We start from the raw sequence: 18,594 nt of genomic DNA on the forward strand, positions 1-18,594 counted from the left end.
AAAAATCACTTTTCTTATCAATGACAAATTTACAACATAATTCCTGTATCAGGGGGGGGGATGCTTTATTTATTTATAATAGTATTAAATATATTTATATATTTATATATATTTTTTTTCTCATCTACATTTAATAAAATATATATATATATATATATAAATTTTTATTTTGCATATTTAATTTCTTTTTGTTATTTTTTATTTAAAAATTATGAAATTTTGACGCTTACACATTTAATATTTTCTTCTTTAATTATTTTATCTTCCTACGCGTTATTTTACAAATAATATTGCATTGCATTCGTATCCAATATATCCATGTACATCTTTTTAACCGATACACGTAAAAAAATACGATTTTTAAAGGTCAGGCAAGCGCAACCTGAGCAGTACGTCAATTTTCGCTAATAAATATAGACTTCCATCAGTGTGCGTATAATTAATATTGATGCGAATTTGGTTACCCCGGCTTCAATAGTCCCGGCTTCAATTTCAACGTTCGATCCGTTTCATGCCTTATATTGTGCCGGCTGATGAAAAAAAAAAAAAAGACGAGATACGAGAGCCGCGGACGGATAAAACGGACGGACGCTGTCTCTCTGTCTGACGCGCGACGCCTTTTACTACTTGAACTGCGCTTGCAGCCGGATGGCTGGCTGAAGAATCAACGAATAAACGCAGACTCGATCCGTACCGGGTGTTTCTGAAATCCGTGCATTTAGCGAGGAGATTTATTTTCGTCGGTATTATTAGCTCGTACAGCTCCGTCTTATGCACGTAAACGAGTTGCATAAAAGATACATCAGGATTAATTCAACGGGAATCGCGAGGATTGCGCTGCACCCATCGCCCCGAGTTCGCCATCCAATTTCAGTTCTATGTCGTACGCTCAAGCAAGGCAAATCTACATGTCCCGTCGGATTTAATTTAAAGTTTGTACGTTTCATTTCACCGTTTGCGATGGGTTTCTTTACGCACGAATGAAACTTTTAACATTTACCATGAACAAACGGCGCGTCGGAAGTTTGGCGCGCAAACAAAGAGCCCCCCGATGTCGGGCCTAGGAGGTTTTGGCTGGCAAAGTTTTTCCTCGCGAGTGTCACTTGTTCACATTACGATTCACAAGCGGATTCTTCGAGCGTACCAGGTTGCAATTTCCCTTTTTAATTCGGGTTACGACGATACGCGACACGCGATACACGAACGCTATGCTCTTTGCATTCCTTATATCGTAAAAGCGTACGAAATTCAAACAATGTCGGTGCTCTTTTTTATGTTCAAATTCTCTGTTGCCTTACTTAAGAAGAACATTACTATAAACTGAAAATAGAGAATATTTTGTAAATCGAAAATAAAAAAGCTACTAACATTATTTCAAAATTCTAATATTTTTCCTTTAATATAATATTTAATTATTCTATTAAAAAAGCCAGAAAAGTAATAAATATTACATTTGATAGTTTCAAGCTTATCTAAAGATTTCCTGCTAATATTCATAATTTTTGAATGATTTTGAATAAAAATTTTTATTAAGACATTAGCGTAGCTATCGTTAAGCATACACGTTTTTCGAAATTTCAATTTATCATAAAATGGCAGTCATTGAAAGAAAATTTCACTTTTTTCCATAAAAAAATGACAAATTCCTTTTTTTTCAAAAACTTTTTACTTTTAACGATAGTTATCTTCATGCCATTTAATAATCTTTTCAATTTTTATATTTTAGATTATTCTACCACACAGAAGTTATAAGTGTCGCCAAAAATTTTTCAGATACGCTAAAGCAATCAAATATAAAATTTATTATTTTTTCTTTTTGACTTTTTTAATAGAAAAATTAAAAATATAAATATGTTGTATTAAAAGAAAAATATTTTCAGAATTGGAATAATGTTAATAGTTTTTTTATTTTCTATTTATACAAAATCTTTTCCCGTTTCTTTAGAAAAAAAAGCATTAATTGAAATATTAATTAGCTTTTCATTTACCAATTTCATGTATGACATAAAATTCTATTTTGAGTTTAAAAATTTTTAAATTTAAAATAAAATCTTGTTCTATATAAACACACAATTATTATCTTTCAATTCTAATTTTCTTATTGATATGTTAATTCCATAAAACTTTAATTTTTACTATTTGTAAAGTTAAAATGGACAATGCCATATTTTTTATACAAAAGTGCAATTGAATTAAAATCAATTGCGAAAAAATACAATATTCTCTATCATCGTGGCGCTTCATAATTGTCACGGAATTATTACATCGTTACATCCTCGTAATTTTCAGATATGACCGGAATGTACGCTGCAGAATTATTTGCCGATATTTTGCGCATTGTCCGCAAATTTATGACAGATTTTAAATATATTCACGAAATGATAAGGAACAATGAAAAACAATAGTAATGCGTACAATTTCCAATGTCTAAGATTCGCGCTATGTCGAATATATGTGTAGCTATACGTATCCATGGAATCGAATGCACAGAGTACGTGAATAGGTCTTGAGCTCTCTGTAGAGGGAATATATATGCCGTCGTATTGTGCTAAGCCTTCGTGAATATCTCGTACAATAAATAATGTTTATTTCACTGCGTTCCACCATATCGATCTCGTAGGGTTTGGCCGAATAATACAGATTCCGCAGTTGAGAGAATTCGAGCTTAGTATACGCGATGCTTCCCGAAATAAATTGCGTTAATTACTCCTGCACGCTACATGCCGATTCTACTCCTGCGAAAATAATTATACAAACGACGTACACTAAAAGAACACGAATTCAACTGCATCTCTAAATGCACTATCCTTAAGCAAAACATGTTTCTTTTTTTTTTAATTAAAAGAAACACACGGTGATGATGAAAATTATAATTAGCAAGATTTTCAAGGACTTTGTTTTAAGCAAAAAGAAAAGGTAACAAAGAATATTAGTGTAATGTTACGAGTATGTTAAAGCAGATTGCACTATCCCTTAAATTTTTTAAAAAAGAATTCTTGCGGAATAAGTTTTCCTTCTTTTGAAACTCAGACAAATTTTAGAGAGATAAAAAATAAAGTGACACGATTCTCGTTGTACAATTATTTGTTTTGAGAAAAGTGGTTTTATCAATTTTCCTCGAAATGGCATTCGCTACCCATCGCGCTAAATCACTACCGGCGCTCATAATTATTCTCCGTTGCCCCAAATTGATCTGGTACCTGTTGACCCTCAAAGATGATTTGCATCAACTTCATGCATAGCTATCTATCCTCAAACTGAATTCGCGACAGAATGCAAGCAGGTATTTGGGTCACGAAGTAAATGGGCAAATATTAGAAAGAAATGTTAAAACCAGTAGCATTCGTAGAATTATTCAAGGGAACCCTTGAATCCCCATGTAAATATCCTATGTTTGATTTAAAAGCGAAGGATTTGCTCGTTCTCGTAAAAAGAAGCTGCAAATCCCTTCTTTCTTCTTCCAAAGGCAAATTTAAAACTGAAAATTATTTTCAAAATGTATCCCTCATGTCTCGATGCAATATCTCTCTCTCTCTCTCTCTCTCTCTTACACACACACACATTTTTAATACATAATATATAATCTTTTGTTAAAAATGCAAAATAATTTTATAATTATATAAAATTTTAATTATAGCTAAATATGTTTTTATAAAAAATGAAAATAAGTTTATGATTAAATAAATAATATGTAATGCTTTTTTAATATAAATACATGAATGTGTCTGGTTTGCATTCCATATTTTCCATTCAAAGTTACTCATTTAATTAACCGCTTAATTGAATAATTTCCAAAAGACTGTATCTTTCTCAATTTAACTCGAGCGAAATTTCTAGCTGCATTTGACAGTAAATTTTTGCTTAAGCCTTACGTAAACTTCTAAATTAGCGGCATGTACACACGTCACAAATCACATAGACATATGAGATTAATTTTAACCTACTCTATTAAGCCGAGGATTTAAGCGCGGGTTTAAACTCAATCCCTGCTAAACGTACACCGCAAAATCGAGGAGATGAGGCGAGAGAGTGAAATTGGCATCATTCAAAGTAAATTAATTGCGATCTAAAGTGTAATGATATTATTTCATAGAGACTTCCTTCGGTAATCTCCTGATAACGCTCTGAGGCATCTAAAATATCTAATTAACTCTCGCAAACAAGGACATAATTCTTCGGCACGCTTTCGTAATTAATTAATGCACACGCTTAATTGCGAGATTACATTTTCCTGTATCCCATTACATAACACAACATGTTGAACTCCACGCTGCCGTACATCGGGGAGAAATTTCGATATAAAATATATCATCCAATAAATAAACTTCCGATAATTTCTCGAAACGTGTTCAATGTATGGTCGCGCGGAAAAGGGATATTTATTTCTATCGAGAGGGACAAACGCGTTCGTTACTACGGAAAATGTAAAATATCGCGCGCCGATAAAATATCCGTATGTGAGAGGTACCTTCGGAGGACGCGATTCTATGCGACTGCTCGATCCATCTGCCACTTTTTTGGGGAAACTCGCCGAGCGCTGTATTTGACGCGAATGATTTAGACGCAAAGTTAACAGAGCAGAATTTACGATCGTGCAACATCCTATCCATATGGTCGATCAATCTTTAACCGTGTTCATTTCTCCTTCTCAAAATTTATAATGGAACACGAGGAGGCATCGTCGGGACGATACTTCTCAATCGATCCAGTTGTGCTTACAAGATGCAACGGAGAATTTTTTTCATATTCAAAGATTTTGAAAATAGTGTACTGTAAATTTTTACTACCATGAAATCACCGTGTTCCTCACAAATAGTGTGATATGAATTTATTCAAATATTGTAACATCCCATACAGCACGTACCATTGTTACATTGCGGCAATATTGCAGCAACATTGCTATATTGCCGCAATATTGCTGAATTTATTCAAATATTGTCACATCTCATATAGCACAGCCATTGTTGTTACATTGCAGCAATATTGCAGCAACATTGCAATATTGCCGCAATATTGCTGCAATGTAACAACAATGATCTGTGCTGTATGGGATGCATTAGATATGAATTTATTCAAATATTGTAACATCTCATATAGCACAACCATTGTTGTTACATTGCAGCAATATTGCCGGAATATTGCTGCAATGTAACAACAATGGCCTATGCTGTATGGGATGCATTAGATATGAATTTATTTAAATATTATAACATCTTATAAAGCACAGACCATTGTTGTTACATTGCAGCAATATTGCAATATTGCCGCAATATTGCTGCAATGTAACAACAATGGTCTATGCTGTATGGGATGCATTAGATATGAATTTATTTAAATATTATAACATCTTATAAAGCACAGACCATTGTTGTTACATTGCAGCAATATTGCAACAACATTGCAATATTGCTGCAATGTAACAACAATGGTCTGTGCTGTATGGGATGCATTAGATAGTGACTGAACGTGAGATTTAAATCTTAAATTTGACAATGAAATGCCATCCTTTTGTTTCCATCGCTGATACATTTATACTTGATACAGATAACGTTCCGAGCGTGCAATTCGCACTTAACGGTTTTGCATTATGAAGAGAGTCCAATGACCGACTGGGGACAGTTTGACTGATTGAAAAGTAGGATACCCTCTCTCTCTTTCCCGGACGGAAGCGGAGAGAACGTAATCGCTGCGTGATGGAAATGCCGCGGCACATTCGAGCAATTTGACGGTGGGAGTTAATGCACACCTTATGAATAAGATATGACAAATTCATTTGCCTGAAATAAGCCGAAACGCGTGACGGCGCATACGAGCCGCGGCCCGTCCTCCTTTGCTCGTTATTTTCTTCGCTAACGCGTCCGCACGTTTCCACATTCGCAGTTGCAACATTTAATATTCTATATAAACATCATGTATATGCACACGCACAGGAGAGAAAATGCATTCGCCGACACGGGTAATGCGTAACGTTAATTATCACATCAAAGCGAAGAAAGCGCGCGCTTAATTACGATGAAGTATTTTGTTTTGACAAATGTGTTTCACTCGGCTCTAATTGTGTGCGCGCTCTGTAAACGGACTGTAAACAAGTATCGTAAAAAAAAGACGGCTTGCACATTCACGATCGCATTCACCTGCGAAACCGTCCGTGTGCAACGATCGCTGGCATTCCCGCTGCTTTCGCGAATAAATTGGGAACGCGAAGCGTGCATTCATGTGTGCAACGCGCGCCGGCGATTTAATTCTTTTGCGAGCAAGCACTTACCGCGCGCGGTTATTTAATTCCTTTATACTTCCGCGCTCTGATCAAGCTCTTTTGCCTCCTGGGATAGAAGCAAAAACGAGGTAATGTTGAAGTGTCGCCTATTCTTATCCAAGATGCAGCGATAATGAACTTGCGACATAATTAAAAATACTCTCGTGTCAATATTTCTGCTGTAAAAAAGTAAGTGCCTACTTCAAAAAAAGAAGATTATATTTTACAATGAAAATTGTAAATATTTATCGAATATTATGATTATGATATATTAATGTGTGCAAAGTGAATAATTCCCGTCGTCTATCTATCTGAAAACAAGAAATGTAAACGAAAATTATACAATAAAACTATTATCCCATACAATAAATGTGCAAATGAAATTAAAATTGCTCGTAATTTCTTTTTTCACGCGTTCTTTGTGTGAAATATTAATATAAAAATTGAATAAAAATTTCCATTTTTTCTAAACAGGACATTGACCGATATCGATCAATTTCTTTCATGATATTTGCCAGGAATTTTATCCAAGTTATGCTACAGACGCAGTATTTTGCCAGATATGTGCTACGAAAATATCCTTGAAAATGCCTTGAAAATACACATAGTTTATAAAACTTGGACGAACTAACAAGACATTTCTATTTACACTCTTCTTTCCTTGTCATTTCTCTTTAATGTATAATACGTGTTGTTATAATAAAAAAGGATTATTCTCAATAAAAATTTATTCTTTCGCACTCGATTTGATTTTATACGAATGTCTAAAAAGGTAATTGAAATTTTACTAATAACTTTAATAGTTAATATGTTAGTCAAAATGTTGATATATTTTCTTTCATAAGATTTCGGTTTTAGACATATCCTTAGATATATCCAGATATATCTGTCTTATTTAGTATAAAATTCGAAAAATATTTTATAAAATTTTTTATAAATGTGTAACGTGCGTGAAATATATCAAACAGAATATTTACTGAAAAATTAAATACCTATATATATTTTTGGTTGTGTGTTACTTCTATAGTTCTCAAAATATACTCAAGACTTGCAAAACATGTTTCAAAGAATAGGAAACCTAACCTACTTATGTATGCAGGACTGACAGAAGTCCTGCACTCAGACTAAAACATTACGTAAATGCTCGTAATAAAAATTAATATTTTAAATCAATGACTTGCGCTCTCATGGGGATATGAAGAAAGCGGACGAGCAGTCAAGTAGACGAGGATGGAACATTACAATAATGCCAAAAGTTGTAGCGACGTGCATTATTGCGATACTAGTGCAGCAGCACTCCCTTGGGCGGCATATTCGCTGTTGCAATAATGTATGACGACACGCCTTTGAACATTGAAACGAGCCTTTGAAATTTGCCGTGCAAATTCCTACATTTCGCGCCGCATTATTGCAAATGTCGAATATCGTTCCCGGCGGAGTATTATACAGAAATAACACGTTACAACAATCTAAGAACAGCTGAATTCACGCACATGTGACTTAAGCTTATTATACGATTATCATCTTCATAAAATTAAAAATACTTTCGAATTTCCTGATATAAATAAAATAGATTATTTTATAAGCAATAAAATTATTTACAGATTATTTTATTATCGATAAAAAATTCAAAAGATATCGTTTTTTTCGCCATAAAACGTGTCTAAAGAATGATGTATAAAAGGTAATTTGCATGTTTGATCAAAAAAAAGCCGGAAGTATTTTAGCGCTTTCTTTCAAATCTCATATACCTTTGCCCTTCATTTATTTCAATATAACTAATAATTTTAATTTGTTTGTGATATCACGCTTTAGACATTACATGACATAAACTTGTGTAAAAAATGGAATTTGTATTTAAATGTATCTCTTTTATTCTCTTAACAAATTCCGCCAATATGGCTGCATTAGACGAGGAATCCTTTCGAAAGAGATCCTTGTACAATACATATTTTAGTTTATCTCTTGCTTAAATTGTAGCACTTTCTGCAGAATGCAACTTAAAGTGTTATTAAATATTCATGCTATGAAATACAATGCGATTCATTCCATTCGCAACAATAAACTTTGCAAATATATTTTTCGCTTCAGCTCAATTCTGCTGTCTATTAGCATCCATAATGCCTCTGTCAAAAAATACTTTTATACTATATTTATTTATATATTTTTACTTTATCTTTATATTTTTTACTTATATTAATTTTTATAAATTAAGAGAAAGAAAGAGAGAGAGACATTTTTTCAGCATTACATTTTATTTTACTATTATTAATTATTATACGCAGAAATTTGTCATTATCTCTATCTCTGTAATACTAGCGTAAGAAAATCAATATAGCCTCCCACTAAAATTGTCATAAAATTCTGTTTATGAAGAATAACATCAATGTGAATTTATATGAACCATAAAGATCCATTGAGATAAACTAAGATTGCATCAAGCGTTATTAACTAATTTTATGGGAATTTCTTTTTATATATAGCATAAAACTGTATTCATAAAACTATTTATCATTCTGTAAAAATCTTGCTATTCTATAACATTTTCTTAACATCGGATCAGCTCAAGGTGTACATTTTTTGAATATAATTAATTTTTTCAATTAAGAAAAATTATTTCGCGTGGATAAGCACAGTTTTTAAGAACATAATGCTTTGATTTTTTGATAAAAAATATTCTATATGAATATTCTGTATGAGGATTCTATCCTATAAGATATTTTCCTACAATTCATAATGTGATTTCTCCAGAGAAATTATGATGTATTGGTTTACGTAAAGTCATTTATGTAGAACGTAAATCGCAAGAATCGTTCACGTATATTTCCCCGCTTCTGACGTCATAATCCAAGATGGCTGGCTTAGGTATTGCCGACCCTTAATCTCATAACTCGAACAACAACGAGATCGAAGGATTCAAAGTTATAGTGGCGGTGAGGCTAAATGGCAATAAATGACTATTCAACTAATAATAAGAGCAATAGTTCAGCTAATAATTAGTCTGAATTGAAATGACCTAGAAATGACTAGACCACGATTCTAACATAATTTCAAAAGAAGAAAAAATTTCTCTTGTATATATTAATTGTTTCACATAGATACATTATTTATCTTGTTATAAGTAAAATAATTCATATCAATTTTTCGATTTTTTGGAAAACAAAAATTGTTTAAAAATAAAAATTGGTATTTTTTCAGTAAAAATATTTTACTCACACAATAAAATTTACAAATATATTTTTCGCTTCGATTTAATCCCCCTGTTTATTCACGTATCAATACCTCTGTCAAAAGTAAAAAATACCTTTATACTGTATTTATCTATATATTTTTATCTTTTAACTTATATTTAATGAAAAAATAGTTAACAAATTATGATATAAATTTTAAAAATTGTTATTTGAATGCGAAATGTTTGATTTATAACGAGAAGCGAAAAATATGCATCCCTTTTATCGTTTATCACAATGGACTTGTTTACTCAATGTTGCAAATAAGTGGACAAATATTACGATCTATTGACAAATAGTAGTTCACGAGTTATGTACATATTTACAGGTTGATTGTAAATGCAAGCAGGAGAGCATATTAGCATATTATCGGTCGCTCGCAAATTACTACGACTGAAATTTTTCGAGCGGCGGTAAGTGAGATTGATGGAAGTTTAATAACGCATAAGAGCGACGTTAATCGAAAATGCAATAAAAAATGACGATAAATAAGAAATTTAATCATCGCGTAATAATAAATTACTCTATCAAATTCTACGCACATTTTATCATATATCAAATTTATTTATAATTAAATTAATTTTTAAATTACTTTTACATAACAATATTCCAAAAAAGCTGCAAAATTAATAAAATTCTTGATGATGTCTTCCTTTTATTGATATGATAAAGCCAGCCTAAGAATATAAATATCTATATAAATATTTATACATAAATAATAAATGAGAGATATTGACGTTTATTATTAAAATATTATAAGACGAATAATTATAGTAAACAATAAATGAAACTTGATTATACTTTTAATAATTTTTAAAATTTTGCAAATTATACTTTTAATAATTTTTAATATTTTACAAAGAAACTAACATAAATAAAGAAATGATTGAGACTTGTCTGGAATGAATGGCGGCCAGCAATAATAAGATTAACGATGGTGGTATCAGAATATCAGACATAAACGGTCGTCCCAATAGGCGGAAATTTAGCAATATTCGGAAACGTTATATGCATACGAGTGTCAGCTAGCGATGTATCTGCCCTTGACTGTCGGTTTTGAAATGATATCTCTCTTTTTATTTTAGATGCACACATTGCTCTCGCACTTGCGTATGCTTACAATCGAGCACGTCCAAATATTGGCTCTTTCTGTCAAATATACGGCAGCAGTTCACCGTTGCAAATTATCGCTTTGTGTCAAACTGCATTTTTGTTATCATTCCATTCAAGGACATACAGCACCTTGAAAAATTTTACAAAATTGATCTCTTCGCATAATTTTATGCAACCGCATATTTTTCGCATATTTTATTATCAGGATAGATAAATTTTTAAAATTATGGGAAAAATGGAATGTGCATACTATATAGCATCAATTGCCTGGTAAAAATTCATCTTCCTTTGTGCTCATCTATTCATTCTTTCAATTCTTTTTACGGTTTTATATTTTTTTATCGTTTTAAACAAGTGTATCTTTTAGTATCCCAAGATCGACGATGTTACAACGGGAATTTTCCGATTTTTAAAGTTTTCCCGGCGATATGTGTGCATTATACATACATACATACATACATACATACATATATATATATATATATATATTGAACGTAACGCGTGGACCTAATCTTTTGATCCTATAAGCACGGTTCAGCGTGAAATCCTTGGAAGCTGAAGAAGTTAGTTACACGGGACTAATGGAACGCAGTAGGAGCTCTAGATAATGGACGACGCTATGGCGTCGTAAATACGAGTGCACTCCACTTACAAGGGCGTCTTGTTTTATTTCTGAATTTCGCGGCAGACTTACAGATCTCCTAATGGAAAAAAGTAAAAAGAATATAAAGGAAATATGCAGAACCGCGAAAATTTGATAGTGTAAGAAAAACACACACATATGAAGATTTATGAATACACTCAAGTTTGATTCTCTTCCGACATTACATTCACATATTTTATGATTATTAAATATGGGAAATATAAATAATTGCAATATTTTATTGCAGATGATATATTATCTTTCTGGAATGGAAACAAACGATATTGATTATCTGTTTAATAAAACGATAGATCATTTTTATCAATCTAATCATATCATCAATTATTATCCAAGAATTTTCTTTTTCCTTAAAAAAATTTAGTTGATTTTAATTAATATTTCTAGATATATTTTATCCCGAGATTTTTGGATAAATCCTACTTTATTAAAAATAATTTAGTTAAAGTGACGTATTGAACATCAGTATTAAAGATTTCCCAAATCAAATTATTACACTCTCCTAAAAGAAGCTCACTACTCGCTTTTGACCTGAGGTTGGTTTTAAATTTTAAAGCCACCTAATCCATTTACTTCTTTGACGAGAGCAAGATCAATCCCTTGTTAACGCGTTTCTTTGCGAGGCAGAAAGCCGGGAGGAAAATAAGTATCATGACGAAGACGTCTTGATCGGTAAGATTCAGTCGCCTTAAATCGAAGGCAAACGATCGTGAATTTCGTGAGTTTCGACTGGCAGCTCGCGATTTAATCGCGTAACAGTTTGCCCGACTTTTCTTTTCCCCAGAAATAGATTTCCGACGTGTCGATTCTCCCTCGTTCCATCTCCGCCACCGCTTTACCGGAGATATCCCACCATCGTTCTCCGCTAACGGCCGGGAATTTATGGAGTTCCAAGCGCGACCGAGAGCCGCAGTTTTCTCGTCGTGATAAATGCATCCGCTATTGTAAAATGTATACAGGCGCGCCGCTCGCACGAGTCTGTGCATGCACTTTCAATTTTGAATTGGTCGAAATACGGCGAGATTTGGTAGCGGCCGACGGTTCCCCGGTGACCTCCGCCCCCGCGTGCAAACGACCACCGCGAGTATTCGCGCAATTCCGATCTATTGCGCGAACAATGTCTACCGTAACGCGCGACTAAACGTAATTCATCGCACGTAGATTTCGCGTGCCAATTTTTGATAAAGTCATACGCGACAAATTAATGGATTAATTTGAGAGAGAACAAATTTTTGTGATGATCTAATAAAAAAAGTATATTAATTGCTGTTATTGTTTAATGTACACATAATAATAATTATTATAAAAATATTATATATATATAAAACTTCCTATGAAAAGTTTAAACCTTTGGATAGAATATGTTTGTTGAAAATGATTTATTTAATCGTGTTGACTTTTTTCACTTAAAATTGACTTCATTTAAGTAGCTATCTCATAATTAATATGATTGATTCTTAACTCTCTAATCTTGTTCTAATCTTGTTGATTAATTATAATTTATCTTGTAATATTTATACTTAATTTTTATTGGCCAAATTTATTCATTATTTTTTTATTTCTATTATCAAAAGTTATTTCTTTGCTCAATCACCTGATATAATTGTAAATTTTTTTATATGATAGGTCTACTGATGTATCTTTTTTAATCTTTTGTACATTAAAGGGATTTTTTGTTACTTATTTCTAATCAATAAGTAAATAAATAAATAAGTAAATAAATAATTAAATATATATATATATATATATATATATATATATATATATATATATAGCTTTCTCTTTTAAAATCTTTCTAATTCTCTAATCAAGTTGATCGAATAAATTAATTGAATAAGTTTAATATATATAGTTTAATTTATTTTGCCCAAAGCTTATCAACGATTTTCAAAATATTAAAAATCAATTTTTAGAAAATTGGCTCTTTCTTGTATCAGGTTTTCTCTTTTATTTTGAAAGCAATAGAATTTAGAAGCAATTTTTACGTGTGCGCGCGCGGATTTGCATTTTTTATAAAAGAAGAGTTTCCTTTGTTTTATTCTACTTCTCATATTTTCTAAATCCTTTCGCGTTTCAACGGTTTTTCATTAGGATATAAAAATTGCATTATACAACGGGACAAAAGCCTGTTTTCCATTATTGAAGTTCGAATTAACTCTCGCGTCTCTGAATGAATAAAATATTTCATCACGAGACACGACAACGTTTCTATGAGCCACGCAAATTTCCTGTAATATTCAATTGTTTTTTATCCGGTCGGTTATTTTAATAGCATTTTTTTGCAGTATTGTGATTGCATCATTGCAAAAAAAAAAGATTTTATAGGGGTTATAAAGGGCAATATCCCGCTGAAAAGTGAATTGCCAAGAAAACAAAATTTCAAGAGTTACTTTGCTGGCGTGCCTATCGTGTCCCAATAAGTTTTTTATACTCATTATTAGGTTCTCTACAACAACAAAGTTAAATATATGTATTTTTCTCCTCCTCTCTCAAATATTTTGCTTTTGATAAAAAACTTATTCATATCTTTTTTCATCAATTCAATTTATTTATAATTTGCAATAAACTCTTTTGATGAAATTAGATACTCATTTCTGTCAATAATAGACATGTTAGCACAAAAATGAACGTCTTGTTTGATGCTGCATTCTAGAAGCAAGAGTAGAAGCAAATATATTTACATAATCTTGTTGTCGATACTCGCACAGAGTAACGTTTAAATATTAAAAACGTATATTTATACGAAATTTCGCTTAATTGGCTTTTGCTGTTCGTTCGTAGAGATACTCGTCTTTCCTGTCCTCCTTTGAAGTTTTCAGGAACGGATTCTACACTTTTGCACGCTCCCGGGTTTTTTCTCAGGCGACACTGGTGGTTAGAAAGTTGGCCGGGAGATACTTCTTCATTGTAGGAGAACAGTTGTTTTTCGGTCTCCCGTCGGAAAAGCGAGCCCCGAAAAATGGTGATGGGAAAGAGAGCCGTAGGGCGGGACACTTTTTGGTAGTCGGCAAAGAATATATGGATTTACGTCATGCGGTGGGAATAAAACTTCGATCTCGACGATCGCACGACCCGTGCGGTCGCGCGCGCAAAAAATCACCACTGCGGCAACAATCACAACGGGACAAATTTTTCGTACTGTCGCGAGAAAAATGTCTATTCTCACGAGGATGTATTTAACCTTTTCCAGATCTATGCGGCAAATATTTCTCTCTCTTTTTTTCAAAAATAATCTCACATTTAATTTTATATTCTCTCAAGAAATTTAAAGAGAGAAAAATATAATAATACAATACTATGATAATTAGTATAGTAATTATCGTGATTTTAAATTCACACATATTTCATGTATTTATTCCACATTACACATTAAAACATTTACAACGGGATACAATATGCTGGAATAACTAATTTTCCTGGAAATTCATGTTTTAATAAAATCATTTGTAATTCATCGATATGATAAAATTGCGCAAATGAACCAAGATAAAGTAGACTCGTTATAGTATCAACGCCACTATCAAACGTAAATGCTATTCATCTGGAAATTCAATCAGTTTAAAACCAAATAGCAGATAGGTTCCGATGAATTTAAGTTAATGAAACGTTCCGACACTATCGGAAAATTTAATAGAGTGCATACGACCTCCTAAGGCTATTTCACAACTGGCGTTTGTTGTAAACGCATTTATTTTTCGCGCAACGTTGCGGATTTATTATTAAAGTCGATTGCGGCAGTTGGCCGTTACAATCCTGATAATTGCTGATCGATTGTTTCAATTTCGTTGGTTTCGTGGACTACCATAAACGTAACACCCTACATATATGCTTGATTGTGTGTACTATAGTTTCCTCAAAACTTACACGAAACTCAATATTACAATAACACTATAAATAATTTAATTACATTTATATATTTATATATATAAGTGTAATAAAAAATAATTATAAATATATATTTATATAAATTTAATATTTTAATATTTATGTAATTTAATAATTTAATATTTTAATACTTAAATTAATATTTATATAAATGTAATAAAAAATAAATGTATATATATATATATATATATATATATATATATATATATACATTTATTTTATATATATATATATATATATATTACGTATACATTTGTACCTATATGTATGTACACACAATTAATAATCTAAAAAATTGTACTTAAAAAATGTGTCTGTATAATTTAAGAAAATTATGTGTTTATATATTTTTAATCATAAGATTAAATAAGACGAAAATAAATAGTTTATGATCGAGTTTGATTGCCATTTAAAGATATATTAATAAAAAACCAGATGTATATATATTATTCTTCAATATAAAATTATCTATAAAAATTAATTTTTCTCCACTTTCTTGTTTCAGACATACATACAAAAAACTAACATTTCCCCAAAAAAACCTGCACTTCGGAGTCCATGGAATTTCAGAGCAGAAAATTACGGAAAATAGGGATCGAGGAAAATTCTGAAATAGAGATGAAAGTGTTGGAGAAGAATAGCCGACGTTTATCGGTCAGGTGTTGACTCCGCGTTTATCGAGAGCAAAGAAAAAAAGCATCGGATTCGCTCTAACGAGAACGGACCATGATACATTATTTAACCAGATGATGAATAGCGAACACTGAAGACGGGAAAATATACTTTAGCCATGATGGAGGCTCACGTTGATCAAGCAGCAAACTCAACCGTAGAAAATCCAATTTTCATCGATGCACCAATCATTTTAACAGCAATCGTGCTCTGTCTCCTGATTCTCATCACTATCGTAGGTAAGTCTACTTGTTATTCCTTCTATTCGTACAATTTTCACAAAAAAGGATATTGCTTATAATTTTCAACAATAGATATCTTGACATTTATACTTCACGAATTAATATCAGCAAAAAAACTTTTTATCGATTTCCTCCTTCAATCTGTCTTGCTTCATCAAATCAAATTTGCTTTAATTTTTAACTATACTCGTGATTAAGTGATTGTTATATTCTTATTAAAAAAGAAATGCATTTTTCAAAATTACAAAAAAATCAAAATATCTAAATACTTTTCTATTTAATATCCATGTTATTATAAGAATTGGAAAGGCATTTCTTGCTATATAAAAAAATATTTAAAAGTAATATAAATAAAGTATCCGTACCTCGTATATACAAATATGTATTCATATCTACGTTCAGTTGCTTGCGTTTGCTATTGAATATTGATACGCGAATCGATACGTTAAAATTGAGAAGCATAACTCGTATTTCAAAAGTAATATATAGCCCTGCCTTTCTAGCGTTTTTACAAGCAAGTTCGTAAAAAGTTTACGACACACGTTACTTTAAAGTGAAAGAATCTTCAAGGCTCTTTTCATGTCCCGAAAACGCATTTTAGAGATTTTTATAAGCGCTGTTTATAAAACGCTTTCTGTGCACAGCGCGATATTCACATTCAACTGATTAACGCTGTACAAACTTTCAAAGTAAATATGAGAAATAACGAAAATCATAATTGAATATTCCGTTAGTGATTCTTCTGTACTGCGAATATATATTATGAATATTTTAATTTTATTTAATTCAATAAATGCCGACTCACTCTTCCAGCTAAAATACTCGCGTAACGTGAGACAATATTTTCCGCTGAATACCGACACGCAGATCATACTATAAAATCACGCAATTTTTAACGCACGTTATTTATTTTTGGATAACGCGAAAGATCAACTGAATACTAAACATTTTACTAAAATTATGTGACAAGAAAATATGAGAGGGAATATATAAAATCAAATGTACCTTTCCTAATGCACAACACATCATATACCTCATGAACATAATAAATATATAGATTCCCTTTTGATCCATTTAATTTATTATTTAACATTTGAGAAAATAAGTTAAATAAAAAAATAGAAAGTAAGTTGAAAAATTAAGAAAAGAGAGAATAAATTGTAATTGATGGAATCTAATGTTCCATTTTACAAGAAGAAAAAAATATATATATATTATATTTTTAATTTTTAATTTTAATTTAGTTTTTAATTTTAATTTTAGTTTTTAATTTTAATTTAGTTTTTAATTTTAATTTTAGTTTTTAATTTTAATTTGTGTTTCACATAGAGCCATTTAACCTCTTAATGGTTTTTAATTTTTATACTATAAAAATTATCGTGACATGATGTATTTTAAGAGAGAGCAACAACTTTTTAATTGAACAAGTTAAGATCTTTATCAAAGACTACTGGATGAGTAGATAATTTCGTCATTGCCGCTAAATCAATGACTCGGCTCAATCGAGCAGAAATCTAAAAAATAGAAAAAAATCGATGCGCCTTGATTAAAAAATGATTGATGAGTCTATCATTTATGCTGTTATTCGAGCGCTCTCCCGACGATAATTAGTGAAAATTATCAATTCGGAATTCGGCGGTTCCTTTTTGCGCATGCCAAGCTTCCGGTCGAACAGTGTCCGACGCAATTCATCTCATCGAATCGATTAATCGTTCTTGTTGCTGTAATTATATGCGAGCGACAAATAATCCCTCTTCCTCCCTCTCTACCCCTGATCGTCGTCAGTATTGTCGATGATGGTTTCGCGAGGACGATCATCATCCGTGCTCGCGTCGACGAGAACAATGGCAAAGATTGCTTTGGAGAACTGACATATTTCCAGGATGTATAATACATCACCGAGCAGTGACGGTAATCGCGATATCCAACCGCGTGTTTTGCGTAAACAGAATTTCCGCGGGCGAACTGACATTTCGCTTCGCATGGCTTGTATCGAACTATACTATTCTTTTTTGACTTTCCTTCCATGAATAATGGGGCGCGAATTTTAATACCGAAACTTCTGATCAATCATTATCAATGCTAAAGACATTTTAATGTAATCATAATGCATAATAAATGACATCTTCGCGGCTTTACTCGATGTTCGTCGAAGAATCGATCATCGGCGAATGACGAGCGATTAATATTTTCATAATTGATATCATATCAGATGTTCCAGGATTGGTGGAAAGTGGACACATAGAATTGTTTCTTGTAAAAGTTCTCAAATAAACCACCGAAGGACAAAATAAAGCTCTAAAAAACATGAAAAATATGTAAACTTGTGTAGAACGAAAAAGTTTACCCCTAAAATATTTATCCTTGAAAGAAAAATCGCTAAAAAATAAAAACTGAAAAATAATTTTTTTCCTAAAAGTCTCTCCTTTTCCTCTAAAAAATAAAAAATCAAAACTAAACATGAAATTAATAATTATAACTAATGAAATATTTAGAAGCAATTCAATTTGTGAGGAGTAATTTAAAATAATAATT

At 31.7% G+C, this 18,594-nt stretch overlaps 1 protein-coding gene across 6 annotated transcripts in view; it reads left to right on the forward strand.

The window, feature by feature from the left end:
* Positions 1–18,594, forward strand: part of 5-ht1 (serotonin receptor) — a 120,684-nt gene that overhangs the window by 82,527 nt on the left and 19,563 nt on the right. For all 6 annotated transcript variants that reach the window (XM_083083615.1, XM_083083613.1, XM_083083614.1 and 3 more), the window contains one exon: positions 15,651–16,056. In XM_083083615.1, coding sequence (XP_082939741.1) covers positions 15,936–16,056 — 121 coding nt within the window. In that variant the 5' untranslated portion in view covers positions 15,651–15,935. The remainder of the gene's footprint in view (positions 1–15,650; positions 16,057–18,594) is intronic.

Source organism: Camponotus vicinus, unplaced genomic scaffold (genome assembly GCF_025532165.1).
Source record: "Camponotus vicinus isolate PSW18456_S1 unplaced genomic scaffold, iyCamVici1.0 SCAF_12, whole genome shotgun sequence".
In the NCBI taxonomy this organism is placed as follows: domain Eukaryota; kingdom Metazoa; phylum Arthropoda; class Insecta; order Hymenoptera; family Formicidae; genus Camponotus; species Camponotus vicinus.